At 36.6% G+C, this 25000-nt stretch overlaps 1 protein-coding gene across 1 annotated transcript in view; it reads left to right on the forward strand.

Annotated features, from left to right (window-relative positions):
• Positions 1 to 25000, forward strand: part of LOC144961453 (uncharacterized) — a 48926-nt gene that overhangs the window by 22274 nt on the left and 1652 nt on the right. Inside the window, exon 2 of the mRNA XM_078894632.1 lies at positions 22646 to 25000. This exon is cut by the window's right edge and continues 1652 nt beyond it. Coding sequence (XP_078750758.1) covers positions 22646 to 25000 — 2355 coding nt within the window. The remainder of the gene's footprint in view (positions 1 to 22645) is intronic.

The raw sequence follows: 25000 nt of genomic DNA on the forward strand, positions 1-25000 counted from the left end.
CCATTAAGATTTTTTTCCGACGAGTACGTAATTTTACAACTCTGAAAACCCAATATTTATGGCACTCGACTCAGATGTGAAAGAATACGTGGTTAAGTCAGTGTATGGTATTGTAAAAGTGCTAGCACAAATAGAAAGCTGAACAAATGACTTGTGTTGTACATAATTGAAATTAGGTTACAAATGGCTCCAGTGGAAAATAAATGTGGCACTGAGAATCGCAAAGCGATGAAACCACAGAGATGCGCAATATAAAAGTGCAAACGTTTTCATGTGGTTAGCAGACTCACAAATAAATATTGTTATCCATTACAATAAGTTTACGATTATATCTATTCGGTTGCCAGGTTATTGAATTTAAATCAATACATATCACTATTAATTCTTATTCCATCCGTTGCTTGGGTATTTTGAAACTAACTCGTGTAACAATTATCTTGTAGATAATCAACAAGAAGTAATACGTATCCTGATGGGATATTTGCAGTTATAGGCTTGTTTTGACATTGTTGGAATGATCAATATATTGTGTTGGTTCGAAAGTGTTTACATTACAACAATGATAATCATAGTCATTTGGGTTGTTATGAGACCGGCTGCAGATAAGTAAGTTTACGTGGGTCCCATTCAATCATAATCATGAATGATACACGCTTTAAACGGCGTCCTTATAGTACCGTCTAGGCTTAACACTTCCAGGCAGTCGGCTTCTTTGAAATAAACGGCACGGGCTTGTCTGGATTTTCCGATAATTTGCTGGGCTCTTAAATATCTTGCTGCTCTAGCCAATGGTCACCCACTGGCTTTCAATTTTTTGTCACGCCTGGTTAGCAGATCCCAGTACTCAGAGAGCGGAATGGCCTTTATGTAATGAATCGTACTGGGATTGCAGGGTTGTCAACAAGTACATGGGGTCTTAATATGAATAAAAAATGACGATTGCGTTATCCGTTACTGCTGTAATGCTGCGTTCTAATTTGTACCGCTGCCAGCTAATTGATTCCGCTTTGGACATGTGTATATCTTATAATATAAACATCAATACGATTTTAGAAAATACAAAGCCGTTAGTCCATAGTTTTGAATGTTAATGTTGAGAAAGACAGTTCAATGTCGAATGTTGATGTCTTTTTGCGATGGAACAATGGGACAAAGCAAAAAGCATTTTTGTTTTTATGCTTTTGCCGTGTGAATGAAACCAACTGTCTACATCTTTTACTCATTTTCGAACATAAGACAACATTTAATTTAAAAAAGAATAATAATTCGTGACACAGATGAAACAACGTTTCGGAAATAACCCCCTTTTCTGTCTGTAAAGATGAAACAGTGTATCTTGTGTATTATTGTTATAGTATTTTATTTATTGTTTTTTTTTAGATATATAAATAAGATGGATTTGTATCCCAGACGTTCATATTTGTTCTTTTTTTTTATTATCAAAACAACCCTCAAATTGTCTAAAATTCCCAGATCTTAGACTTCTTTGAGACAGGTTTCCATTCTACAAGATGGCACTGTCATATTATTTTTTTTCAATTTGGAATAAAGTTCGAATGTTCCATGTCCCATTACATATAGATGAGCCTCAAGCGACGTTTACTTATTTGCAGGTCTGATAACCCCATTTTTATGGGATTATTGTTGTAATGGAAATAATCTGAAACCAACACAATACACTATGCAACTATGTGGTCTGGTCGTATGACACTCGCTTTTGGAACGGAAGGTCCTGGGTTTGAGTCTCGCTCGGCGCATAGTTGAGTCCTTGGACAAGGCTCTTTACTCGCATTCTCTCACCGTGTAAAATGAGTACCTGGTCGTTAACAGCGCTGTCTCTGTCCGGACAAAATTGTAATATCACCTAACAGGCGTCATGTCCCGTCCTACATGTTATGTGTTGCTGTTGGCCAGGGACCCATTGTAAAGTGCTTTGAGCACGTTTGGTGGGTATTGCGCTATATAAAAGCTCAATTTAAAAAAAGTTTTTACTATCTATTTCATCAATTTTAAATCAAGCCCATAAATGCGTCCGGTTATCAGACCAGGGACGGCTGGTAATAATGGGCAGGGTGGGCAAATACCAGCCTGTTTTTTCAAGTTATATGCTGTATTACCAGGTCCGAAATAATCTAATTTAAATTAGATAATTTCAAAAGTTACTACTTAAACTTGATACTTCGTACTGAAATCAATTTGTGTTTATTTTTGATAGATTGCGAATCACCATGCACCCCGTAATGCATAAACCAGGATACGCTCCTGTTCTTTTTTTTATCACCCCCCCCCGCCCCCCCCCCCCCCCCCAACCCAACCACTCCACTCCGCCCAAATCGTCATCTCATCGTCTCGTCGCCTGACGGCGAACTAACTCCGATTTGTTCTGTCTGGCCTCTCTAGTACTAGGTCGGGCTAATTCAAATGAGCCCACCTTATTAACCAGTGAACACTTAATAGAAATTTTGGCAAACGAACTTTTTCTTATTTATTGCCTTACATGTGCTGGTACCATTGATGTAATGACGTTGGGAAGGTTCCAGTATTGAATTAAATCTATTAATTTACTAATTTTATATCAATTTAGTATTAATTTGTGTTGTTTTTATATATTTGTTTATCCATTTAAACTATTTCTTTTTCCTCGTTTTCTTTAGTGCTTCTCAAAACTCATTTATTTCAATTGTTTTCTTATTTGCTTTGTTGTTGTTGTTTTTTTTTAAAGGGGGGGGGGGGTTAACAAATTAATTTGTTAGTTCTTTTTTTTAATTCTTAAATAATTACCGCTGTATTTTTATTGCCAGACAAAATAATTTTGCAAAACAATGTAATTTTCTATTATATTCCCTCTAATAAAACAAAACACTTTTATTCAAAAGTCACGACTAAATAAATATATAAAATACAACTACCATTTTGGTTTTCTCAACAATTGAATTAGTATACGAGAAATACTCTTCTGAGAAAGGAGAGAGTTGAATTCTAAGTTATAGAGGAAATAAATACGTTTAAAGGAAGGGTGGGCAGATTCCGTACTTGCCCGTCCTGAAGCTAATACATACATAAGATAGTTCGTGATGAAGAGGCGGTAAGCTAGGGTTGGTTGGGTAAGGAGTAAAGATAACACGGTCGTTATTGTGATAGTCGAATGCATGAGGAGAGATTGGTAGCATTATTTTGTCTTAATTGTATTGTATGAAGTATTGGCGAAAGCCTAAGATTAAATAAACTTTGTTTTTGTTTGTCTTATTTTGACTATGGAACTGATACTTGTCATAGCAGACCTGCCTACTTGAATTAGGAAAATAAAAATCGTAATTTTCAGGGCTAATAAAATCGTATATATTTTAACTACCCTTTTAAAAAATCACCGGAATTTTTGTCTGTTTTGATAGATATCAAATTTTAAAAAACGAGAAAAACTGATTGGAAACGTAATAATGATGGTGATGGTGGTAGTGATAGTGGTAGCGGTGGTGGTAGTAGTAATGATGGTGGTGGTAATAATGATGATGGTAATATTATTATTGTTATTATTATTAACATTATTATTACTATTATATTATTATTATTATTATTATTATTATTATTATTATTATTATTATTATTATTATTATTATTATTATTGTTATTATTATTATTATTATTATTATCATTATTATTATTGTTATTGTTATTATTGTTATTATTAATATTGTTATTATTATTACAGTACTACAATAGCAATAAAAACAATATCAACATCATCATACAATTTCTGTCATCGTCTCCACAACTATAATTCTAACCAACAGCACCACCAAAACCACTACCAAAATTACATCCTCCTCCACCACAACCACCACCGCTACCACTATTCCAACCACTACCACCACCGGCACAATCATTCTAACCACCAAGAGAGCAGTAAAATGATGCAATTTGAGCTCTGAATGAAACTCGTGTCATATCGCTGTTGTTGCTTCTCGATGAAAACTTTAAGGTTACTACATACTACTGAAAACCAGTAATGTAACAGAATTATTAATCTCGCCGTTGAGGGATTAAAGCATCTCTTTAATTTTTCGAGTGAACGAAATGGACTTGTATTGTCAAGGTGTTGTCGCATTATGTCACGTCGCTTTATTTTTTTGTTGTATTCTCTTTCGTGATTCATTTTTGATTACGTTTGGAATAATTAAAATCTACTGGTATTGTCATTTCATTGTGAATGTGATTATTTGTGTTTGAAATATTAATTTTCAAATGTGAAAAAAATAATAATTAAAAAAAAACAAAAAACAAATATATATATATATATATATATATATTATATATATATATATATATATATATATATATATATATATATATATATATATATATATATATATATATATAACCGAATCATCTTTGCCCCACCACTGTAAATAGGCTAGAACCGCCACTGTATCAGACCAGAAAATATGTACATGTCGGCCTTAAGTCTTCAGTCTAGACATTGTAGTCTGATATCTAGGGGAATCAAAACCCAGTCGTCCTGTTGGCTCTGGACTGGTAGCGTCAGTGACTTACAACCTGAGACTTTACTCTTTCCTGCTATATTAAGTATGACGTCCAACGTCACATGCATCTCATTTTCATCTTAGTTCTGACTTAACAATGACCATAAAGTTTCGTGGTGAGATTTCTCTCTTCTCCACACATCCACGTTGTTCCCCGTGGTATCGATGTTGTAGTAACAATTTCTTGGAGTTAAACATCAGCTAGATATGCAGTTGTCTCCTGAGCTTCCGCAGATGCAATTGTCACGTGCCGGAAGGTTACACCATCCTGCATATTGACACCCTGTATATTCAATATCGACCCTATTGTAACTTCGGTGTGATTTTCATAGTTGTGCACTGAAAAGGTTATAAAATGAAACAATACTGAGTTTGCGCGACAGGGCGCCAACGGGTCCCGTTAGAGATAGACGACGATTGGGATTGTTTGGAAGCTTTAACCCTTTGCCCACTAGTCATTATGACATCCGAAATGCTATCGCCTTCTACATCTACGCCAGAATAGAAATAGAGGGTGGAGCCTACCATGATATAACATTTTATGGATCCCTAATTTCATCATATCAGTTCTGTCCACTGACAGGTGGGTGGATATCGCTTTCAAGAACTTATGTCCTTATATGAAATCCTGAGTTTTTGACCAATCAACGGATTGCTCTTTTGATAGCTCGCCTGTCAACATGAGTCAGCTCAGCCCTTGATTTATGTAAAGGCATCACAGGCGGTATATGTTGTGTAACTTCAAAGACCACGGTTGACCGAAAGCGATGAATGGAAGCCCTACTGTGGCGTGGAGAACGAGGTCTTGTATGTATAGTTACGTCATATCTCAACGCTCGTGAATTCTTAGTACGGCTGGACTCACAATCAAAACTCGAAATCTGTGTTTTAAACTCTTGAATCAATCGAATTACATCAGTGCGTTCGTCTCATTGAGAAATGAAAAACGATATATAAATCAAGAACATCGACCGGAAAATAAGGAAATTATCATAAAATTATAAAATTTGAGAAAGCTATTTTCAAAATCAAATATATTACAAAAAAGGTTATTTCTCGACCGATTTTTATGAGACAAAGACACTTTTTCTCCACTTTTCAAGCTGATTCCAACAATGAGGTTTTCAAATTTATCGCGATAAGATTATTTGTCATTATTTTTTTTAATACCCAATTGACTGCTCAGGAAATGAATACGTAATCCTTGGCGGCTAGCGAGTAGGTGTTAAATTTTGCTTACCCTTTCCCACGCAGACGCACACACACACACACACACACACACACACACACACAGACTGAACACACAATGTATGTCTTTCACTTCTGGCCAAAGTTGCCTTATTACAACTTAGACTCGAATGATAACAGCGAGTAGGGTGTCAGATTAAACCTCAGTTTTAAAGGTCTAATTCAATTCACACCGTAATAAATCATAATAATGATCATTCTTGATATATTAGAGCATTAAAATATTTAATTCACATTACTATAAATATTATTTTAAATATATGTATTTTGTAATTATTTTAGCGACGATACGAACCCCTTTTAATCGTCGAGCCGAACGATAGGATGCTAGACGACGATAAGTCTGTGTGTGTGTGTGTGCGTGTGTGTGTGTGTGTGTGTGTGTGCGTCTATTTGGGAAAGGGTAAGCAAAATTTAACACCTACTCGCTAGCCGCCAAGGATTACGTATTCATTTCCTGAGCAGTCAATTGGGTATTAAAAAAAAATAATGACAAATAATCTTATCGCGATAAATTTGAAAACCTCATTGTTGGAATCAGCTTGAAAAATGGAGAAAAATTGTCTTTGTCTCATAAAAATCGGTCTAGAAATAACCTTTTTGTAATAGATTTGATTTTGAAAACAGCTTTCTCAAATTTTATACTTTTATGATAATTTCCTTGTTTTCCGGTCGATGTTCTTGATTTATATATCGTTTTTCATTTCTCAATGAGACGAACGCACTGATGTAACTCGATTGATTCAAGAGTTTAAAACACATATTTCATGTTTTGATTGTGAGTCCAGCCGTACTAAGAATTCACGAGCGTTGAGATATGACGTAACTATACATACAAGACCTCGTTCTCCACGCCACAGTAGGGCTTCCATTCATCGCTTTCGGTCAACCGTGGTCTTTGAAGTTACACAACATATACCCCCTGTGATGCCTGTACATAAATCAAGGGTTGAGCTGACTCATTTTGACAAGCGAGCTATCAAAAGAGCAATCGTTGATTGGTCAAAAACTCAGAATTTCATATAAGGACACAAGTTCTGGAAAGCGATATCTACCCACCTGTCAGTGGACAGAACTGATATGACGAAATTAGGGCTCCATAAAATGTTATATCATGGTAGGCTCCACCCTCTATTTCTGTTCTGGCGTAGATGTCGAAGGCGATAGCATTTCGGATGTCATAATGACTAGTGGGCAAAGGGTTAAAGCTTCCAAACAATCCCAATCGTCGTCTATCTCTAATCGGCCCGTTAGAGCCCCGATGCGCAATCTGTCTAATGCCTGACAAAGCAGAAAGAAAAATATAAGAAATAAGTATCATGTCAAAACTGGCACTGTTTCATATACACCTTTTCAGATATGAATCATACACCAGTGTCTCCTCCTTTATTTGACTCTAGATTTATACTTATAAGATACGAATATAAAAAGACCAAAAAAAAAAGGGGGGGGGGGGAAGGGGAGGAGGAGAAGAAGAAGAAGAAGAAGAAGAAGAAGAAGAAGAAGAAGAAGAAGAAGAAGAAGAAGAAGAAGAAGAAGAAGAGGAGGAGGAGGAGGAGGAGGAGGAGGAGGAGGAGGAGAAGGAGGAGGAGGAGAAGGAGAATAATAATAATAATAATAATAATAATAATAATAATAATAATAATAATAATAATAATAATAATAATAATAATAATAAGAAGAAGAAGAAGAAGAAGAAGAAGAAGAAGAAGAAGAAGAAGAAGAAGAAGAAGAAGAAGAAGAAGAAGAAGAAGAAAAGGAGGAGGGGGGAGGAGGAGGAGGAGGAGGAGGAGGAGGAGGAGGAGGAGGAGGAGAGGAGGAGAGGGAAAAGGGGGAGGAGGAGGAGAGTGGCGGGGTTGTGGTGAGAGAACTCTGCACTTTAATAAGGGAGTAAATCTCAAACTTATTGATTCTTCACGGTAACCTAGATCCAATCTTTGACTTCCCAGTAACCGTAACCCAATGTCAACATCCTGCTTTGATTTGGACTATTGATTCCTCCATTGATCTTGTCCTGATAGGATGTGGTGCTAAGGTGGTGACCCTAATAAATCGCCTTTGGGGATTACAGGAGTCTTGACGCAATACCCTTATCTGTTGCGTTTATGACGATTTTAGGGCCACCCGCTGAGATAAAGCCTCATCATCTCAACATTGTTGACCTCATAATACTTCGTGACTCCAAGGCTCTCATTTGCACACTTTTTTCTGGGGTTTTTTTTGGTTGTTTTTATTTGTTTGTTTGTTTGTTTGTTTGTTTGTTTGTTTGTTTGTTTGTTTGTTTGTTAGTTTTTTGGTGTGTGTGTGTAATTTTTTATATAATAATAATAATAATAATAATAATAATAATAATAATAATAATAATAATAATAATAATAATAATAATAATAATAATAATAATAATAATAATAATAATAATAATAATAATAATACGTTTTCTATTATTTTTTTTTTATGAATGAGTTACGCTGCCATTATCTCCAGGTCACGATTAATGTAAAAATTCATCCTAGAATTTGGAATTGACTTGAATAAACTCTATCCGGTATATTATTATAAGCTATCAAGGATTCTTTGCTATTCTACCCTTCTCTGACTCCGATTGTTCGTATAAGTTTTAAAATTAAAAGATTTCTATTTCATTCGGAAAATGTTTCACCTATAAAGAAATTCTCTGTCAACAGATAGTGAGGTACATCTCATCTAGCTCTAGCTCTTTGCGCCTTTTCTATAGCAATGATGATTAGTAAAATTAAAATAACAGTCAGACACAATGCTAGATCAATATAAGACTATGAAGTATGAATCATTGATATAGGGTGTTTATTTTAGAGTGAGTAAGGCTCTTTCTCTCATGCTAACATTTACATTTAATGTACACGACCAGTGGAATGATTCAATACTTCCTTTTCAAATGTATTAAAAAAGGAATGCACCATTTCAAACATAGCACGATGAAGAAAAAAATAACTTTGAGCGTCGGTGGATGTATGTTGTCCTCACTTGATCCTTAAATGACGAGAGAAATCGTGCATGATGAATGGCTACAAAAAAAAAAAGTAACACATGACTGGTACCAAAACATGTCTTGTCTGTAGTTTTAGCAGAACATGATGCAAGTATTGTTTGTTTGCTTTTGACGAGGTGTGTCGCCTTGATTGAAAATTTGTAATTTGTTTTTAATTGTAATGATCGGGTTTCATATATATCCTCTAATTATTTATATAATCTCCGGAATATGAGTGTAGCGAGAGTTGTATACACGGTAGCCATTAGATATTTGTCAACACAGTTACATGCAAATAAATAAAAAAAAGTCAAGTATTATGACAAAAAAAAGGAGGGAAAACAATAAAAAAGACGCTCTGCATCACAATCATTATCGCTACGCCACACTGATTGGTTGTTGTATTTATGAATTGAATACGTAATCTTTGTTAATTGAAAGGCCGATTGATTGGAAAGATTTGTAAGTTGGTGCTAATTCAATAAAGCGGCTTCAATGTCATTACAAAGGCAGTAGATCAAAAGACACATATGATAATTAAATAATAATATGCGTGATGTGAATATTAAAAAGAAATAGAAAAAAGCCCCGAAATACCATTAATAGTGGACTATAAGAATTAGAGTCTTCACTGATTGAATTCATTTTTATTCTAGTTAATCATAGTTTTGTAACAGTTTCTCCGAACACGTCATATTGGACACTATATTTGATATTTGTAGACTAACATACTTTCTACTACATAATCTTGTATCAGAACAAACCATAGATTTACTTTTAGATTGATGACTAATTATACGACAGTTGACACAGATACTAAATAAATTAGGTAGGTGGGTAATTAGATCAATACAATTAAATAGATAACTAACAGACTAAATAAATAAAAAAATAGGCGTTGCTGGGGTGTTCTAACATGATTAAAACAAGCATTCGGTTTTTAATTCCAATACAAATTAGTTGTATCAACTTTTTCAAACCCGGCGAACAGTAAAGTAATGAAAAACAAAGCGAAACGAAACCAAATGCCCTTATTACAAGTTAAACGAACGAAAAGTATAAAATAGCAAGCACATAACAGGCATGGGAATCAATCGATCAATAGGCTGGCATCGATCTTTCAGTGATCAATACAACTAGAGTTCACCTCTCCCCTTCCCCCCCCCCCCCCCCCCCTTCTCACCTCCCACCATTAAAAGCATTGCATAATGTCTGGGATCCTGGAGAACTACATTGTCGCTGTCATTGTCAAGGCAGAACAAGGAAACGTCTAACCCTAAATAAGAAAGTATTCAAATCGCTTTCATTTCTCATGAGAGTTAATTTATTACTTACAAGTCGGGCATTAGAGGAAGGCTTGAAAAATATTCCTACATTAATGAAGCATTTTGTTCTAGGATTTTGAGTCGTAGGCCACCGAAAGATTGATCCCGGACAAATGAAAATACTTACGGATAGATGTATATACAAAGAGATTTAAATAGATAGATAGATAGATAGATAGATAGATAGATAGATAGATAGATAGATAGATAGATAGATAGATAGAGGAGGGGACTCTCTCCTCCTCCTCCTCCTCCTCCCCCCTCTCTCTCTCCCCCCCCCCCCCCCCCTCTCTCTCTCTCTCTCTCTCTCTCTCTCTCTCTCTCTCTATCTATCTATCTATCTATCTATCTATCTATCTCATTCTTGCCACGTCTGTGCGTTTAGGTTGGGACTAAACTTAGGATGGGGGAGGTGGGAAGTTTAGATATACATCCCCCCCCCCCCTCACAATTGATAAATTTTAAAGATGATGATGATGATGATGATGATGATGATGATGATGATGATGATGATGATGATGATGATGATGATGATGATAATGATAACAATAAAAATGGTAAAGTAATATTTTTGTTGCAATTTCCAGACGATGATAATGATAATATGTAATCCTTTTTTAAATATGTTTTAAAAAACGATTTCTAGGCGATATGACAAGCCTTTGTTAACTTGGTATGAGACCGATGTGTACATAATGCAAATAAGTGCACGTCTTATGAGACAAATCCACAGTAGAACTACGGTTTTGTTTGTTTTGTTTTGTGTTTTTATTGGGGGGGGGGGTGTTTATTTTTAGGTTTTCTTAACTAAATTGGTTTTGTTTCTATTTTGTCCTTCTCCTCGGGACTAAATATTCCAAATGGCATCCTTTCCATACGACACATTCATATTGCTATTCTCATTAGATGCATTTTAAAAATATATGATTGTTCATACATATCAAAATAAACATATTCCATTTAATGATCTATATCTTTCGTTGTTAAATGTCAAAATTACTGAACGGGTTGGTGGGAATTTCGGCATGAAGTCTATTTGTTTTTGTTTTGTTCTTAGATCGTTCATTACTCGCCAGAATTTGCTTTTAATAAAGTCACTAAAATTTATTTAGAAGGGGTGTTAATACCCCCCCCCCCCCACCCTTTCTTTAAAAAAAAAACGGAAAAAAAAAAAAAACAAACATACTCACATTAATGTAAGCTCATCTTCCCTTGTGTAAAGTAAATTGTTTGCAGTCAGCATCATGGCACAGTGGTTTACCAGCGGATCACTTAGTTGAGATGCTAGGTCAAGAGGTCACTACTCTCCTTCTCTTTACCTGCGCTCTGGTATGGCACGTGCCTGCAGTCAGTGAAGCGAGTAGTCTAATTGGTCTGATAAATAATGGCATAGCCAAGTGACAATTATCTTAAATGTAAACCCATATCACTCATGTTATAGATTGAAATCCCCCTCACACAGTGGACTAAATATCATAGATATCATCAGTATATTTCTTTCTCAGGAAGACAGCAAAGTAGACTCACATTTTCACTACATTTATCATTTAAATCAAATATTTCTGGAATCCCTACAACAACAATCAGACGTTGCAGTTTATTATTATTCCCACTAGTACATAGTACAAACTGTCTACTTTCTGTTGCACTAATGTTAATTCAGTTCAACAAATATGTAACAAGTATAGGGGTGGGGTATCAAATTTCACTGGGAATATCTAGCAGTCTATGAGATGTCCATGCTATCGTGGGTGATGAATTTGGACCAGTTACACAATGTAAACAATGTCATAATCATTTCCTGGACTCCCACTGACCATGGAACACTCTACAACACCAATTCTACAGTTTTATCATTAAACGTTCCCACGAATATGGTAAAGGAGTGAAGAAGTCATACTTATTGTAGTACAGGAATATATATATACACTCTGCAAGTAGCCCTACAATAATAGTTCTTAAATACACATCTGTTACTGATTTAAGAAATATGAAATGAATAGGTTTGTTTACATTCATGTCTCTGTTGATTGTTGTGGGAAGGTTTTATTGACCGGCTGCACTACTTGTACAATGTGAATATTGTCTGAATGTCTCTGTCATGATATTGTTTACTGTTTAGAGATAGTTCTATTTGTCACTTAATGTTTGTAATTGATCTGTGTCTGTACTGTATTGTCTAACTCTTTGTGTTTTAATTTCTTTCCAGATCATGTCGATTTAAATGTTGAATAAAGCCTATATTTTGCATGGCAATCATTCGAATTACTTTCTAGCTTCACAACAATTTATTCAACATTTAACATGGAACGATTCCTTCGACCTGAGCGGTTCAGCGCTGAACCCAATACGCCTGATGCATCAAAGCAATGGAATCACTGGCTCTGTACATTTAACAACTTTCTCTCTTCGTTACCCGAACAGGCGACTGACAACAAACTCAATCTGCTCGTCAATTTCGTCGATCCTGTCGTCTACGAACATATTGCTGATTGTACTACATTCGATTCAGCTGTTGACGTTCTGAAGAACATATACGTGAAACCAAAAAACGAAATATTCGCGAGACACGTCTTGGCTACTACAAAGCAAGAACCAGATCAATCCCTCGATCAGTTCCTTCAAAAGTTGAAGAGACTTGCCAAAGAATGTGATTTTAAAGCTGTTACTGCTGATAAGAACAGGGATGACTTTATCCGAGATGCTTTCATCTGTGGTCTCTCTTCTAATCAGATCAGGCAGCGACTCCTCGAGAATAAGACAATCGAACTTATGGCCGCTTATGAACAGGCTCGATCCTTGGAGATGGCTGAAAAACACTCTCAGAACTACAGCACACCAACTACTGTGCCATGTGGCAGCACTGCTCCTCCGCCCTCTGAAAAGGAACTTGACTCATTCAATGCTTCAGTCACGAACTCTAAATGCTTTTTCTGCGGATACCAACGACATCCTCGATCAAAATGCCCTGCTAGAGAGGCGCTGTGTAAAAGTTGTGGAAAAAAAGGGCATTTTCAAAAGGTATGCCAGTCAAAAAGTAAAAACGAATATGCATCTGCGGCAGACCCGAATACACTCAGTTCAGCCTTTTCAGCCGCGGCTCCCGCTAGTCTCTACAGAGCTGTTATTGACGTGAAATTGTTTAACAAGCCCGTTAAAGCGTTGATAGACACCGGAAGCTCAGAGAGTTTCATTTCAACAGAGATCGCACAAAGTCTCCAATTGAAGATTTTCAAATCAAAGAAAGAAATCTCCATGGCGTCTACTAATCTTTCCAGTACAACCAAGGGTCATTGTTTTGTCTCTTTGGAATACCAGGGACGTTTCTATGAGATTGTGAAATTTTCCATCCTGTCAGGGTTGTGTTCGGACTTGATTTTAGGCCATGACTTTCTTGAACAGCATGATGGAGTTCAAATATCCTTCAAAGGATCAAAGCCTACTTTCTCCGTTTGTAGTCTCACTGCTGCAAAAATCGAACCTGTTTCTCTTTTCAAGAATCTCCTTCCAGAAGTCAGACCTATTGCAACAAAATCAAGACGATTTTCATTACCAGACAAGCAATTCATTGACTCTGAGGTTAAGAAACTTCTTGACGAGGATGTGATCGAACCATCTGATTCTCCATGGCGAGCGCAGGTATTGGTGACAACTAACGAACGACACAAGAAACGCATGGTTGTGGACTATAGTCAGACCATCAATCGCTTCACTCTACTCGATGCATATCCACTTCCAAACATTAATGAAATGATTGAAACAATTTCAAACTACAGTGTCTATAGCACCCTCGATTTGCAAAGTGCTTACCACCAGATCCCAATAAAAGACGAGGAGAAACTGTATACGGCTTTTGAGGCCAGTGGAAATCTCTACCAATTCAAGCGAATTCCCTTTGGAGTCACTAACGGAGTGGCTTGCTTTCAGCGCATCATTGATTCCATTATTCGAGATGAGAAACTGAGTGACACATTTGCTTACTTAGACAATGTGACAATCTGTGGCAGAAATCAGCAAGAGCATGATGAAAACCTTGTGAAATTTCTCAGGTGTGCCAAAGAATATAATATAACATTCAATGAAAGTAAGACTATCCAGTCTGTTAGACAAATCAAGTTACTTGGATTTCAGGTGTCCAAAGGTTGCATTCAGCCAGACCCTGACCGATTACGGCCACTGAGAGAACTTTCAGATCCTCACAATATCAAATCTCAACAGAGAGTGATTGGAATGTTTGCATACTACTCATCCTGGATACCTCATTTCTCGGATAAAATACACCCACTGGTCCAAAATACCACCTTTCCATTGTCAGGAAAAGCCAAGGACTCGTTTGATCTTTTGAAAAAGGAGATTGAAAACGCTGCTGTTGTGACAATTGACCACAACGCTCCTCTAGTTGTAGAAACCGACGCTTCTGAAATTGCAATCGCAGCAACACTAAATCAAGGTGGACGTCCTGTGGCTTTCTTTTCAAGAACTCTGAACCACAGTGAAAAGAAGCATTCTTCTGTTGAAAAAGAGGCTTACGCTATTGTGGAAGCCCTTCGAAAGTGGAGGCACTATCTTCTAGGAAAGCATTTCAAACTTGTGACAGATCAGAAAAGCGTTGCCTTTATGTACGGAAATTCTGCAAAAGGAAAAGTCAAAAATGATAAAATCCAAAGATGGAAGATTGAACTGTCAAGCTACAGTTATGACGTTGTGTATCGACCTGGAAAAGACAATGTAGCGGCTGACGCATTTTCAAGGGAGTTCTGCTCATCTACTGGTTCAGATTTAGAAACTTTAAAAAGCCTTCACGACTCACTCTGCCACCCTGGAATTGCAAGGATGAACCATTTTGTCAGGTCAAAGAATCTCCCATATTCCGTGGATGAAATACGAACAATCTGCAACAACTGTAGGGTTTGTCGTGAGCTAAAACCTTCATTCTACAAACCGCAGAACCTCAAAGTGGTCAAAGCAACTCAACCATTCGAGCGTTTGAGTGTTGATTTCAAGGGTCCCTTGCCGTCATCGTCCAAAAATCGGTATCTCCTAACAGTTATTGATGAATATTCTCGCTTCCCTTTTGCGTTCCCATGCTCTGATATGAGCTCATCAACTATCATCAAGTGCTTGTGTCAATTGTTCTCATTGTTTGGAATGCCTATTTCAATACATTCTGACAGAGGTGCTAACTTCATGTCAAGTGAGCTTCAAGATTTCTTGTGCAAAAAGGGTATCGCCTCAAGCCGAACGACCCCATACAATCCCCGGGGAAATGGACAAGTAGAACGTCTGAATGGAACCCTTTGGAAAACTATCACGTTAGCCCTGAAATCACGTGGTTTGAATGTTAGTCAATGGGAGTCAGTGCTTCTTGACTCTCTCCATTCAATAAGATCACTCTTATGCACTGCGACAAATGAGACTCCTCATGAACGAATCTTCCGCTACAATAGAAAGTCAAGCACTGGTACAACACTTCCTAGCTGGCTGACTACTCCAGGAACTGTTTTGATGAGGCGTCATGTAAGAGCCTCTAAATACGAACCATTGGTGGACGAAGTGGAACTGTTGGACGCTAATCCGCTCTATGCCTACGTCCGACTTCCTGATGGTAAAGAAACTACTGTGGCTTTGCGTCACTTAGCCCCTGCTGGTGAAATGACTACTACCCAACCCTCCAATGAAGAATCAACCATGGCGTTTGACAACACGAGCGTAACTCCACCTTTTCAACCTGTTCAAAAGAATGTGGGAAACGATATTTTACCTGAAACTGTTCTAGAACAGCTTGATGTACAAACTGTGGAAGCGGGTGTAGTGCAAAAATCTGCCTTGGACGAACCATCAGTCTCTGATCCTAACAATCCTAATGAGCTTTCTACTCAAAACGAATCCCGTTCAAACTCCAGAACGAGTGGCTTCATTCGGACGAGACCATACAGTTTACGAAATAGAGAAGCATAATTTGAAATCTCTTGCCACATGCAAGGGGGGAAGAATGTCATGATATTGTTTACTGTTTAGAGATAGTTCTATTTGTCACTTAATGTTTGTAATTGATCTGTGTCTGTACTGTATTGTCTAACTCTTTGTGTTTTAATTTCTTTCCAGATCATGTCGATTTAAATGTTGAATAAAGCCTATATTTTGCATGGCAATCATTCGAATTACTTTCTAGCTTCACAACAGTCTCTTAATTCCAAGGAGGGGCCACTGTTATTTTCTCTATCTTGGCTATGTTTGAGCATTTTGTTCTAGGATTTTGAGTGGTAGGCCACCGAAAGATTGATCCCGGACAAATGAAAATACTTATGGATAGATGTATATACAAAGAGATTTAAATAGATAGATAGATAGATAGATAGATAGATAGATAGATAGATAGATAGATAGATAGATAGATTAGATAGATAGATAGATAGATAGATAGATATAGATAGATAGATAGATAGATAGATAGATAGATAATAGATAGATAGATAGATAGACAGATAGAGGAGGGGACTCTCTCCCTCCCCCCCCCCCCTCTCTCTCTCTCTCTCTCTCTCTCTCTCTCTCTCTCTCTATCTATCTATCTATCTATCTATCTCATTCTTGCCACGTCTGTGCGTTTAGGTTGCGACTAAACTTAGGATGGGGGAGGTGGTAAGTTTAGATATACACCCCCCCCCCCCCTCACAATTGATAAATTATAAAGATGATGATGATGATGATGATGATGATGATGATGATGATGATGATGATGATGATGATGATAACAATAAAAATGGTAAAGTAATATTTTTGTTGCAATTTCCAGACGATGATAATGATAATATGTAATCCTTTTTTAAATATGTTTTAAAAAACAATTTCTAGGCGATATGACAAGCCTTTGTTAACTTGGTATGAGACCGATGTGTACATAATGCAAATAAGTGCACGTCTTATGAGACAAATCCACAGTAGAACTACGGTTTTGTTTGTTTTGTTTTGTGTTTTTATTGGGGGGGGGGTGTTTTATTTTAGGTTTTCTTAACTAAATTGGTTTTGTTTCTATTTTGTTCTTCTCCTCGGGACGAAATATTCCAAATGGCATCCTTTCCATACGACACATTCATATTGCTATTCTCATTAGATGCATTTTAAAAATATATGATTGTTCATACATATCAAAATAAACATATTCCATTTAATGATCTATATCTTTCGTTGTTAAATGTCAAAATTACTGAACGGGTTGGTGGGAATTTCGGCATGAAGTCTATTTGTTTTTGTTTTGTTCTTAGATCGTTCATTACTCGCCAGAATTTGCTTTTAATAAAGTCACTAAAATTTATTTAGAAGGGGTGTTAATACCCCCCCCCCCCACCCTTTCTTTAAAAAAAAAAACGGAAAAAAAAACAAAAACAAACATACTCACATTAATGTAAGCTCATCTTCCCTTGTGTAAAGTAAATTGTTTGCAGTCAGCATCATGGCACAGTGGTTTACCAGCGGATCACTTAGTTGAGATGCTAGGTCAAGAGGTCACTACTCTCCTTCTCTTTACCTGCGCTCTGGTATGGCACGTGCCTGCAGTCAGTGAAGCGAGTAGTCTAATTGGTCTGATAAATAATGGCATAGCCAAGTGACAATTATCTTAAATGTAAACCCATATCACTCATGTTATAGATTGAAATCCCCCTCACACAGTGGACTAAATATCATAGATATCATCAGTATATTTCTTTCTCAGGAAGACAGCAAAGTAGACTCACATTTTCACTACATTTATCATTTAAATCAAATATTTCTGGAATCCCTACAACAACAATCAGACGTTGCAGTTTATTATTATTCCCACTAGTACATAGTACAAACTGTCTACTTTCTGTTGCACTAATGTTAATTCAGTTCAACAAATATGTAACAAGTATAGGGGTGGGGTATCAAATTTCACTGGGAATATCTAGCAGTCTATTAGATGTCCATGCTATCGTGGGTGATGAATTTGGACCAGTTACACAATGTAAACAATGTCATAATCATTTCCTGGACTCCCACTGACCATGGAACACTCTACAACACCAATTCTACAGTTTTATCATTAAACGTTCCCACGAATATGGTAAAGGAGTGAAGAAGTCATACTTATTGTAGTACAGGAATATATATATACACTCTGCAAGTAGCCCTACAATAATAGTTCTTAAATACACATCTGTTACTGATTTAAGAAATATGAAATGAATAGGTTTGTTTCATTCATGTCTCTGTTGATTGTTGTGGGAAGGTTTTATTGACCGGCTGCACTACTTGTACAATGTGAATATTGTCTGAATGTCTCTTAATTCCAAGGAGGGGCCACTGTTATTTTCTCTATCTTGGCTATGTTTGAGCATTTTGTTCTAGGATTTTGAGTGGTAGGCCACCGAAAGATTGATCCCGGACAAATGAAAATACTTATGGATAGATGTATATACAAAGAGATTTAAATAGATAGATAGATAGATAGATAGATAGATAGATAGATAGATAGATAGATAGATAGATAGATAGATAGATAGATAGATAGATAGATAGATAGATAGATAGATAGATAGATAGTTTAGATAGATAGATGGATAGATAGATAGATAGATAGATAGATAGACAGATAGAGGAGGGGACTCTCTCCCTCCCCCCCACCCCTCTCTCTCTCTCTCTCTCTCTCTCTCTCTCTCTCTATCTATCTATCTATCTATCTCATTCTTGCCACGTCTGTGCGTTTAGGTTGCGACTAAACTTAGGATGGGGGAGGTGGTAAGTTTAGATATACACCCCCCCCCCTCACAATTGATAAATTATAAAGATGATGATGATGATGATGATGATGATGATGATGATGATGATGATGATGATGATGATGATGATGATGATAACAATAAAAATGGTAAAGTAATATTTTTGTTGCAATTTCCAGACGATGATAATGATAATATGTAATCCTTTTTTAAATATGTTTTAAAAAACGATTTCTAGGCGATATGACAAGCCTTTGTTAACTTGGTATGAGACCGATGTGTACATAATGCAAATAAGTGCACGTCTTATGAGACAAATCCACAGTAGAACTACGGTTTTGTTTGTTTTGTTTTGTGTTTTTATTGGGGGGGGGTGTTTATTTTTAGGTTTTCTTAACTAAATTGGTTTTGTTTCTATTTTGTTCTTCTCCTCGGGACGAAATATTCCAAATGGCATCCTTTCCATACGACACATTCATATTGCTATTCTCATTAGATGCATTTTAAAAATATATGATTGTTCATACATATCAAAATAAACATATTCCATTTAATGATCTATATCTTTCGTTGTTAAATGTCAAAATTACTGAACGGTTGGTGGGAATTTCGGCATGAAGTCTATTTGTTTTTGTTTTGTTCTTAGATCGTTCATTACTCGCCATAATTTGCTTTTAAAAAAGTAACTAAAATTTATTTAGAAGGGGTGTTAATACCCCCCCCCCCCAACCCTTTCTTTTTTAAAAAAACGGAAAAAAAAACAAAAACAAACATACTCACATTAATGTAAGCTCATCTTCCCTTGTGTAAAGTAAATTGTTTGCAGTCAGCATCATGGTCGTCGTCATCGTCACCATCATTATCATCATTGCACCATATTTCCACGTCGGAGTGTTGGAATGATTATCGATATTGATATTTATATTTATATTGTGATATTTTAAAAAATCAATGAAATGCAGATTAACGGGGAAGATTCACTGAAAACTGTCTCATAATTCCATAAGTGGTACTTTTATTAGCATGTTTTATTGAAAACGAGCGGAAATTCAAGGATCGGGCAACAATATTTGTAAATACAAAAGAAAGAGAAAAAAATAGAGAAAAGACTTACTCAAATAAGTAAGAGGCGGTATATACTATTTCTCAGTTTTATTATTATTATAATTTTTAAGGCTTCGTATTTTTAATGTGCATCTAATCCATTTTTAAAAGATGGATGTGGTGCCAGGCACCAAATCAACCAATATAGCCACGCCCCTGTGTAAGACTCGCCCTCGATTTCCCATTCATCACACACTTATCCCTTCAAATGTTTGATTCTGTCAATTACATTGTAAATATAAAATATTGATTCATTTAGGTAATAACTTTCACATTAACGTGTTAAGATAAAAAAAAAAAACAAACAAAACAAACAAAACAAAAAACCAACAACTATCTATTTGATTCCTTACCGGATTTAGGGGGGATTGAATCTTTAAAATGGTTAGCCATAAGACTGGTTATTATAATCGTTAAAGGGATTGCTTTATACCATTTGGATAGAAGGCTAAAATGTATCACCAAACACTGTTGAGCGGACAAGTGGGAGTTAAAAAAAAACGTCGACTGAATCCGGGATTAATTCCTTTACCTCTTTGTCAAATGTTCTACCAACTGAGCTATAAGAGATCCATTATCAATGGGCCCTATTCGACGTACACTTATTTTCAGGTCTGTTAACCCAATTCCTCACGGGCTCATTGTTGTAATGTAAATCTCAAAAAATGACGCAAAATATTGTCCATTACAACAATGTTAAACTAGGCCCATAAGTGGGTTCGGAGGTCAGACCTGCATATATGTACACGTCGGCCCTATTCAATATTTTTTGTTGTCATTGTCATTATTTTTAGTAATGGGGTGTTTTGCTTCTTATTGTATTTTGCTTCTTGACAATCTTTAACTTTAACAAACCTTTCCACTTGCGAGTGAAAGGTGACACTCCAACAGTGATGTGGTCATGGCTAAACTAATGAACATAACCTAATGGAGAAAACGTTTACTTCAAATATCGATCGAATAATATAGTGATCCTGATCCCCAATTTGTCAAAAAGTCTCAAAGACGAAACTTTTTTGACATTGAATTCTCTGGTTTGTGACTTTTTGACAACTTGAGTCATTCCAATCGATTGATAATAGAAGTAAAAGTTTCTGGCCAAAATTAAAATAATGTATTTTGTCATAGTATAAAACTGTTGTGGAAGCCATCTGTTGTCAAATAAAAGCGACACTTGTTAAACCTCCATACCGTGTATATCATCCACAACAATAAATGTCATATAATCGTCTTCATAAATTATTATATCGAAACGTAGTCCCAAACATATCTATGTTTTCTCCTTAAACAGGTTAATTAACTTGTAAGGCGCAGTTTTAATAACAACAAAAACTGGCGATTGTTACGTCAGTAGGGTGTTGATCCAGATTTCCCTTGTTATGTTTGCAGAGAGAAAATGTCAGGTTTATTTTTACGAATATCGTCGTCATGAAAGCCGCCAGTGTGTGTGTGTGTGTGTGTGTGTGTGTGTGTGTGTGTGTGTGCGTGTGTGTGTGTGTGTGTGTGTGTGCCTGTAGGCTGTATTTTTGGGTGGATATAACGCCCCGTGTGACATTTGGAACGCCCGTATCATTATCGTCATATTGATGTGTTAAGGAACCCATTTTATTTAATTTTACATTCTTCTTACAGATATATGATACATAGGTAACAATTTCGTACACAGATATGTCGCAATATCTGAAGGTAGCTTTGGGATATTATGTACATTTTACTTATTTTCAATTAGCTGTTATCCCATCATAGTTTGTGACGTGACAATTATTGGCCTAATGAAATGTATGCTAGAATTAATGGAGGTCATCTCTCTCTCTCTCTCTCTCTCTCTCTCTCTCTCTCTCTCTCTCTCTCTCTCTCTCATCTTTCTTCTCTCTCTCTCTCTTCTATCTACTCTCTCTCTCTCTCTCTCTCTCTCTCTCTCTCTCTCTCTCTCTCTCTCTCTCTCTCTCTCTCTCTCTCTCTCTCTCTCCTCGATCATTTCATCTCCCAAATATTATATCCTCCGGATATAATGACTGCCTATCTAACCAATTACTAAACAATCTGTCTACATTTGGTTTTACGTACATCAAAGCCCTTTCTGTAGGTCATATCAGCTTTTCTTGAACTAGATTGTTTTGTTTGGTTGTTTTTTGAAAGAAGAAAATATGACGTAGTTGGGTAAAAATACGCAGTTCCTCTTTATCACCTTCAGCATTGGAAGTGTGTATTACCTAAAATCCTATCTTTTGATTAAAAAACAAAAACAAACCTTAATGTGTATTAACCGACATCATGTCGGGGACGTTAATTTTTGTAAAAATTAGTCTGGATCTCTTTCCACTGATCATATTTATTTAAAACTTTAAATTGCCTTGTGAAATGCAAATAAATAAATAAATAAATAAATAAATAAATAAATAAATAAATAAAGCATTAACATATTATATATTTCCTTCAGTGTGGTATTATTTTCTTCAGATTACAAAATTATCATAATATTAAGCAATTTTAATTCTCCTTATAAATAGGCTTACGTATAAGTACTTATCGACATTCGAGATTTCAGATTTTTAAAGAATCGCACTATGATTCTTAACTAATGTTGGAAGATTTATTATGAGATGTGACGAGAACAACCCTGCACTGAAGTATTTCTTTCCTTATTTTATGCTTTATAATATTCCATCTACTTTCTTTCAGGCTGGCTGGAGGTGGTGCCGGATGATGGTCGTCCTGTGGAATATTTCGACACTGTGGCTGGAATCACGAGCGTCAAGCCGAGAAGCTTCTTGGTTCGAACATCAACAGTTGGCTACCAGCTAAACACTGAGGAAAATGGCAACAGCTGCTGGATGCCCAACGAAATCAAGCCTGGAGAAGTTCTTACAACGGGCATCGTCTATATGGACAACAAGAAAAACAAAAATGGCACTCAAAGAAATATATTCAAACGACTGCTCAAGCAAAATAAAAGTAAAAATCGTGACCAGGATCTGAAATATCTCCAGTGTTTTGACAGTAAAGGCCATGAAATAATGATTCCGTTGATAATGTCAGGTGTTTTTAGTCCCGTAGGCGATGCCTCCATTGCAAATTATGACGCTGTATACGAGCTCCAAGATCTCATCATGGCATTTGGCCTCCCGGTCAACGCACAGCTCATTCAGAGCAATAGCAAAGAAGAATACAAATGTCCTAAAGGTGTACTTAGATTATATGGGACAAGAGAAGAAGAGTTGGTTGTGGTGAGTAAAGTCAAATCTGACGGTGCTTTATTTAGTTGTACTTCAGACAGCAAAAAAATCGAGATTCCAGTGGACAAGGAACTGATATTTTCGAGGGGGGTTGTGAAAAAGAAACCTGTTATCAAAGCTAAACTCGTGGATGGTTTCCCTTCGCAGGTGGATAAAGATTCAAAACATTATAATAAACCAGGCGATTTTGATAAGAGGGATAGGGAATATTCTAGGTCAAAATCCACAACAGAAAATGAGTATAAACTAAAAAATTCATACGATAGACGTTTATCAGCACCTGTGTCAAATCAAACTAAACCGCTAACAACATATGGAAATCCCATGCCTGCCGCCGCCAGACCGAAAGATACAAAAGAAGTCATTATTCAATCAACATATGCTGTTGATAATCAAAATCTTAAAAATCCCCCACCCCACGCTAGCCCACATAATACTTCCATCACATATCCATCTACCACATTAAATGATAATCCATATGCTGTACAACAAACGAACCAAAAAGAGCAACAAGAGACCATTAAGAAAAATATAGAGCTTCCAGCCAAAGTCCCACCGAAGGAATTGAAAAAATCAAGGTCAACCGGAATTTTAGATAAATTGAGCGTACGTAAAGTTAAAAAAGAACGAGCAAAGTTAAAAGAATTAAGAGGGGATGATGTTTTTTCCAAAAGAATAGTCAAGCAAGATTTGAGTTACCAGGAGTTTTTTAATGGTCTTGATGACGAAGAAGACGAAGTAAAAAGTCCAACCGAAAACAAAACTGCAAAAAGCAATTCCAACCTATCTGAAAGCACCTATCAAACGTATGCTGACAAAAACCGATTGTATAATTCTGACAATTCATCATTGGATAAGGCTCAGGATTTGTATCGTAAGCCAGGAACTTCAGAGAACTTCTCTGCTTCTACACTTCAACAGAAAAAGAGCATACAAAATCGTGATCTTCCGCCTATCCCCCCTGAATCACCACACCAAAGCGACCCGCACGATGCTATCAACTCGTCAAAAGACTCTCTCTACGAACATTTACCCCCTGCCCCAACTCCGCCAAGAGCAGGTGAATCGCCACAATTCGGAATTTCTCACGGGGAGTACGACGAGGAAGATGGTTACATGATGCCGGTTCAACTCCAAGAGCATCAGAAAGCTTTGTATAGTCAAACAGGAGTTCGACTGCGAAATAAACCACCGGCTGTTTCTCGAGATACATACAGAAATTCCAGGGATAGAAAAGCTCGAAGTGATATTCCCCAAAACCTCATGATTCATCAACATACTCACCCTCACAACGACGCATGTCCCATTGATATTGATGGGTTGTTCAGTTTTGCTTACAATTCAAAGGAAACTAACGACGTCCGACCAATGGGGACGCTTGGTAATCACCCAGCTACCAGCACCTCACATCTATATGGCTATAATTCGAATCCAGACAGAACTCCAGTTTGGACATCAGATATCCCAAGTGAAAATTTTGATTTAGCGCACAGATTCGTGGACAACCTTGATCTTCAAATGAGATCCAATACACCGGGTTATCGCCAACGAAATCGTCCATCCAAAGCCATGAACGCCAACCCAAACGCAACGATTCGATCTCACAATCTCCGAAAAATGCAACAACAACAGCAACAAGTCACGGCCATGGAGTTGTTCCATTTCACAGATTCTTTTCGTGATGTTAGAGATTCTGAAGACAGAAGGTTTGATAATTCTAGAATGGAGCATCATAATCCCTCTAACTATTATCCAAAAATGTATGATGAATCTAACAACTATGTTACCAATTCTCGTCCGC

Source organism: Berghia stephanieae, chromosome 1 (assembly GCF_034508935.2).
Source record: "Berghia stephanieae isolate SIO BIC M18660-M18661 chromosome 1, UCSD_Bste_1.3, whole genome shotgun sequence".
NCBI lineage: Eukaryota > Metazoa > Mollusca > Gastropoda > Nudibranchia > Aeolidiidae > Berghia > Berghia stephanieae.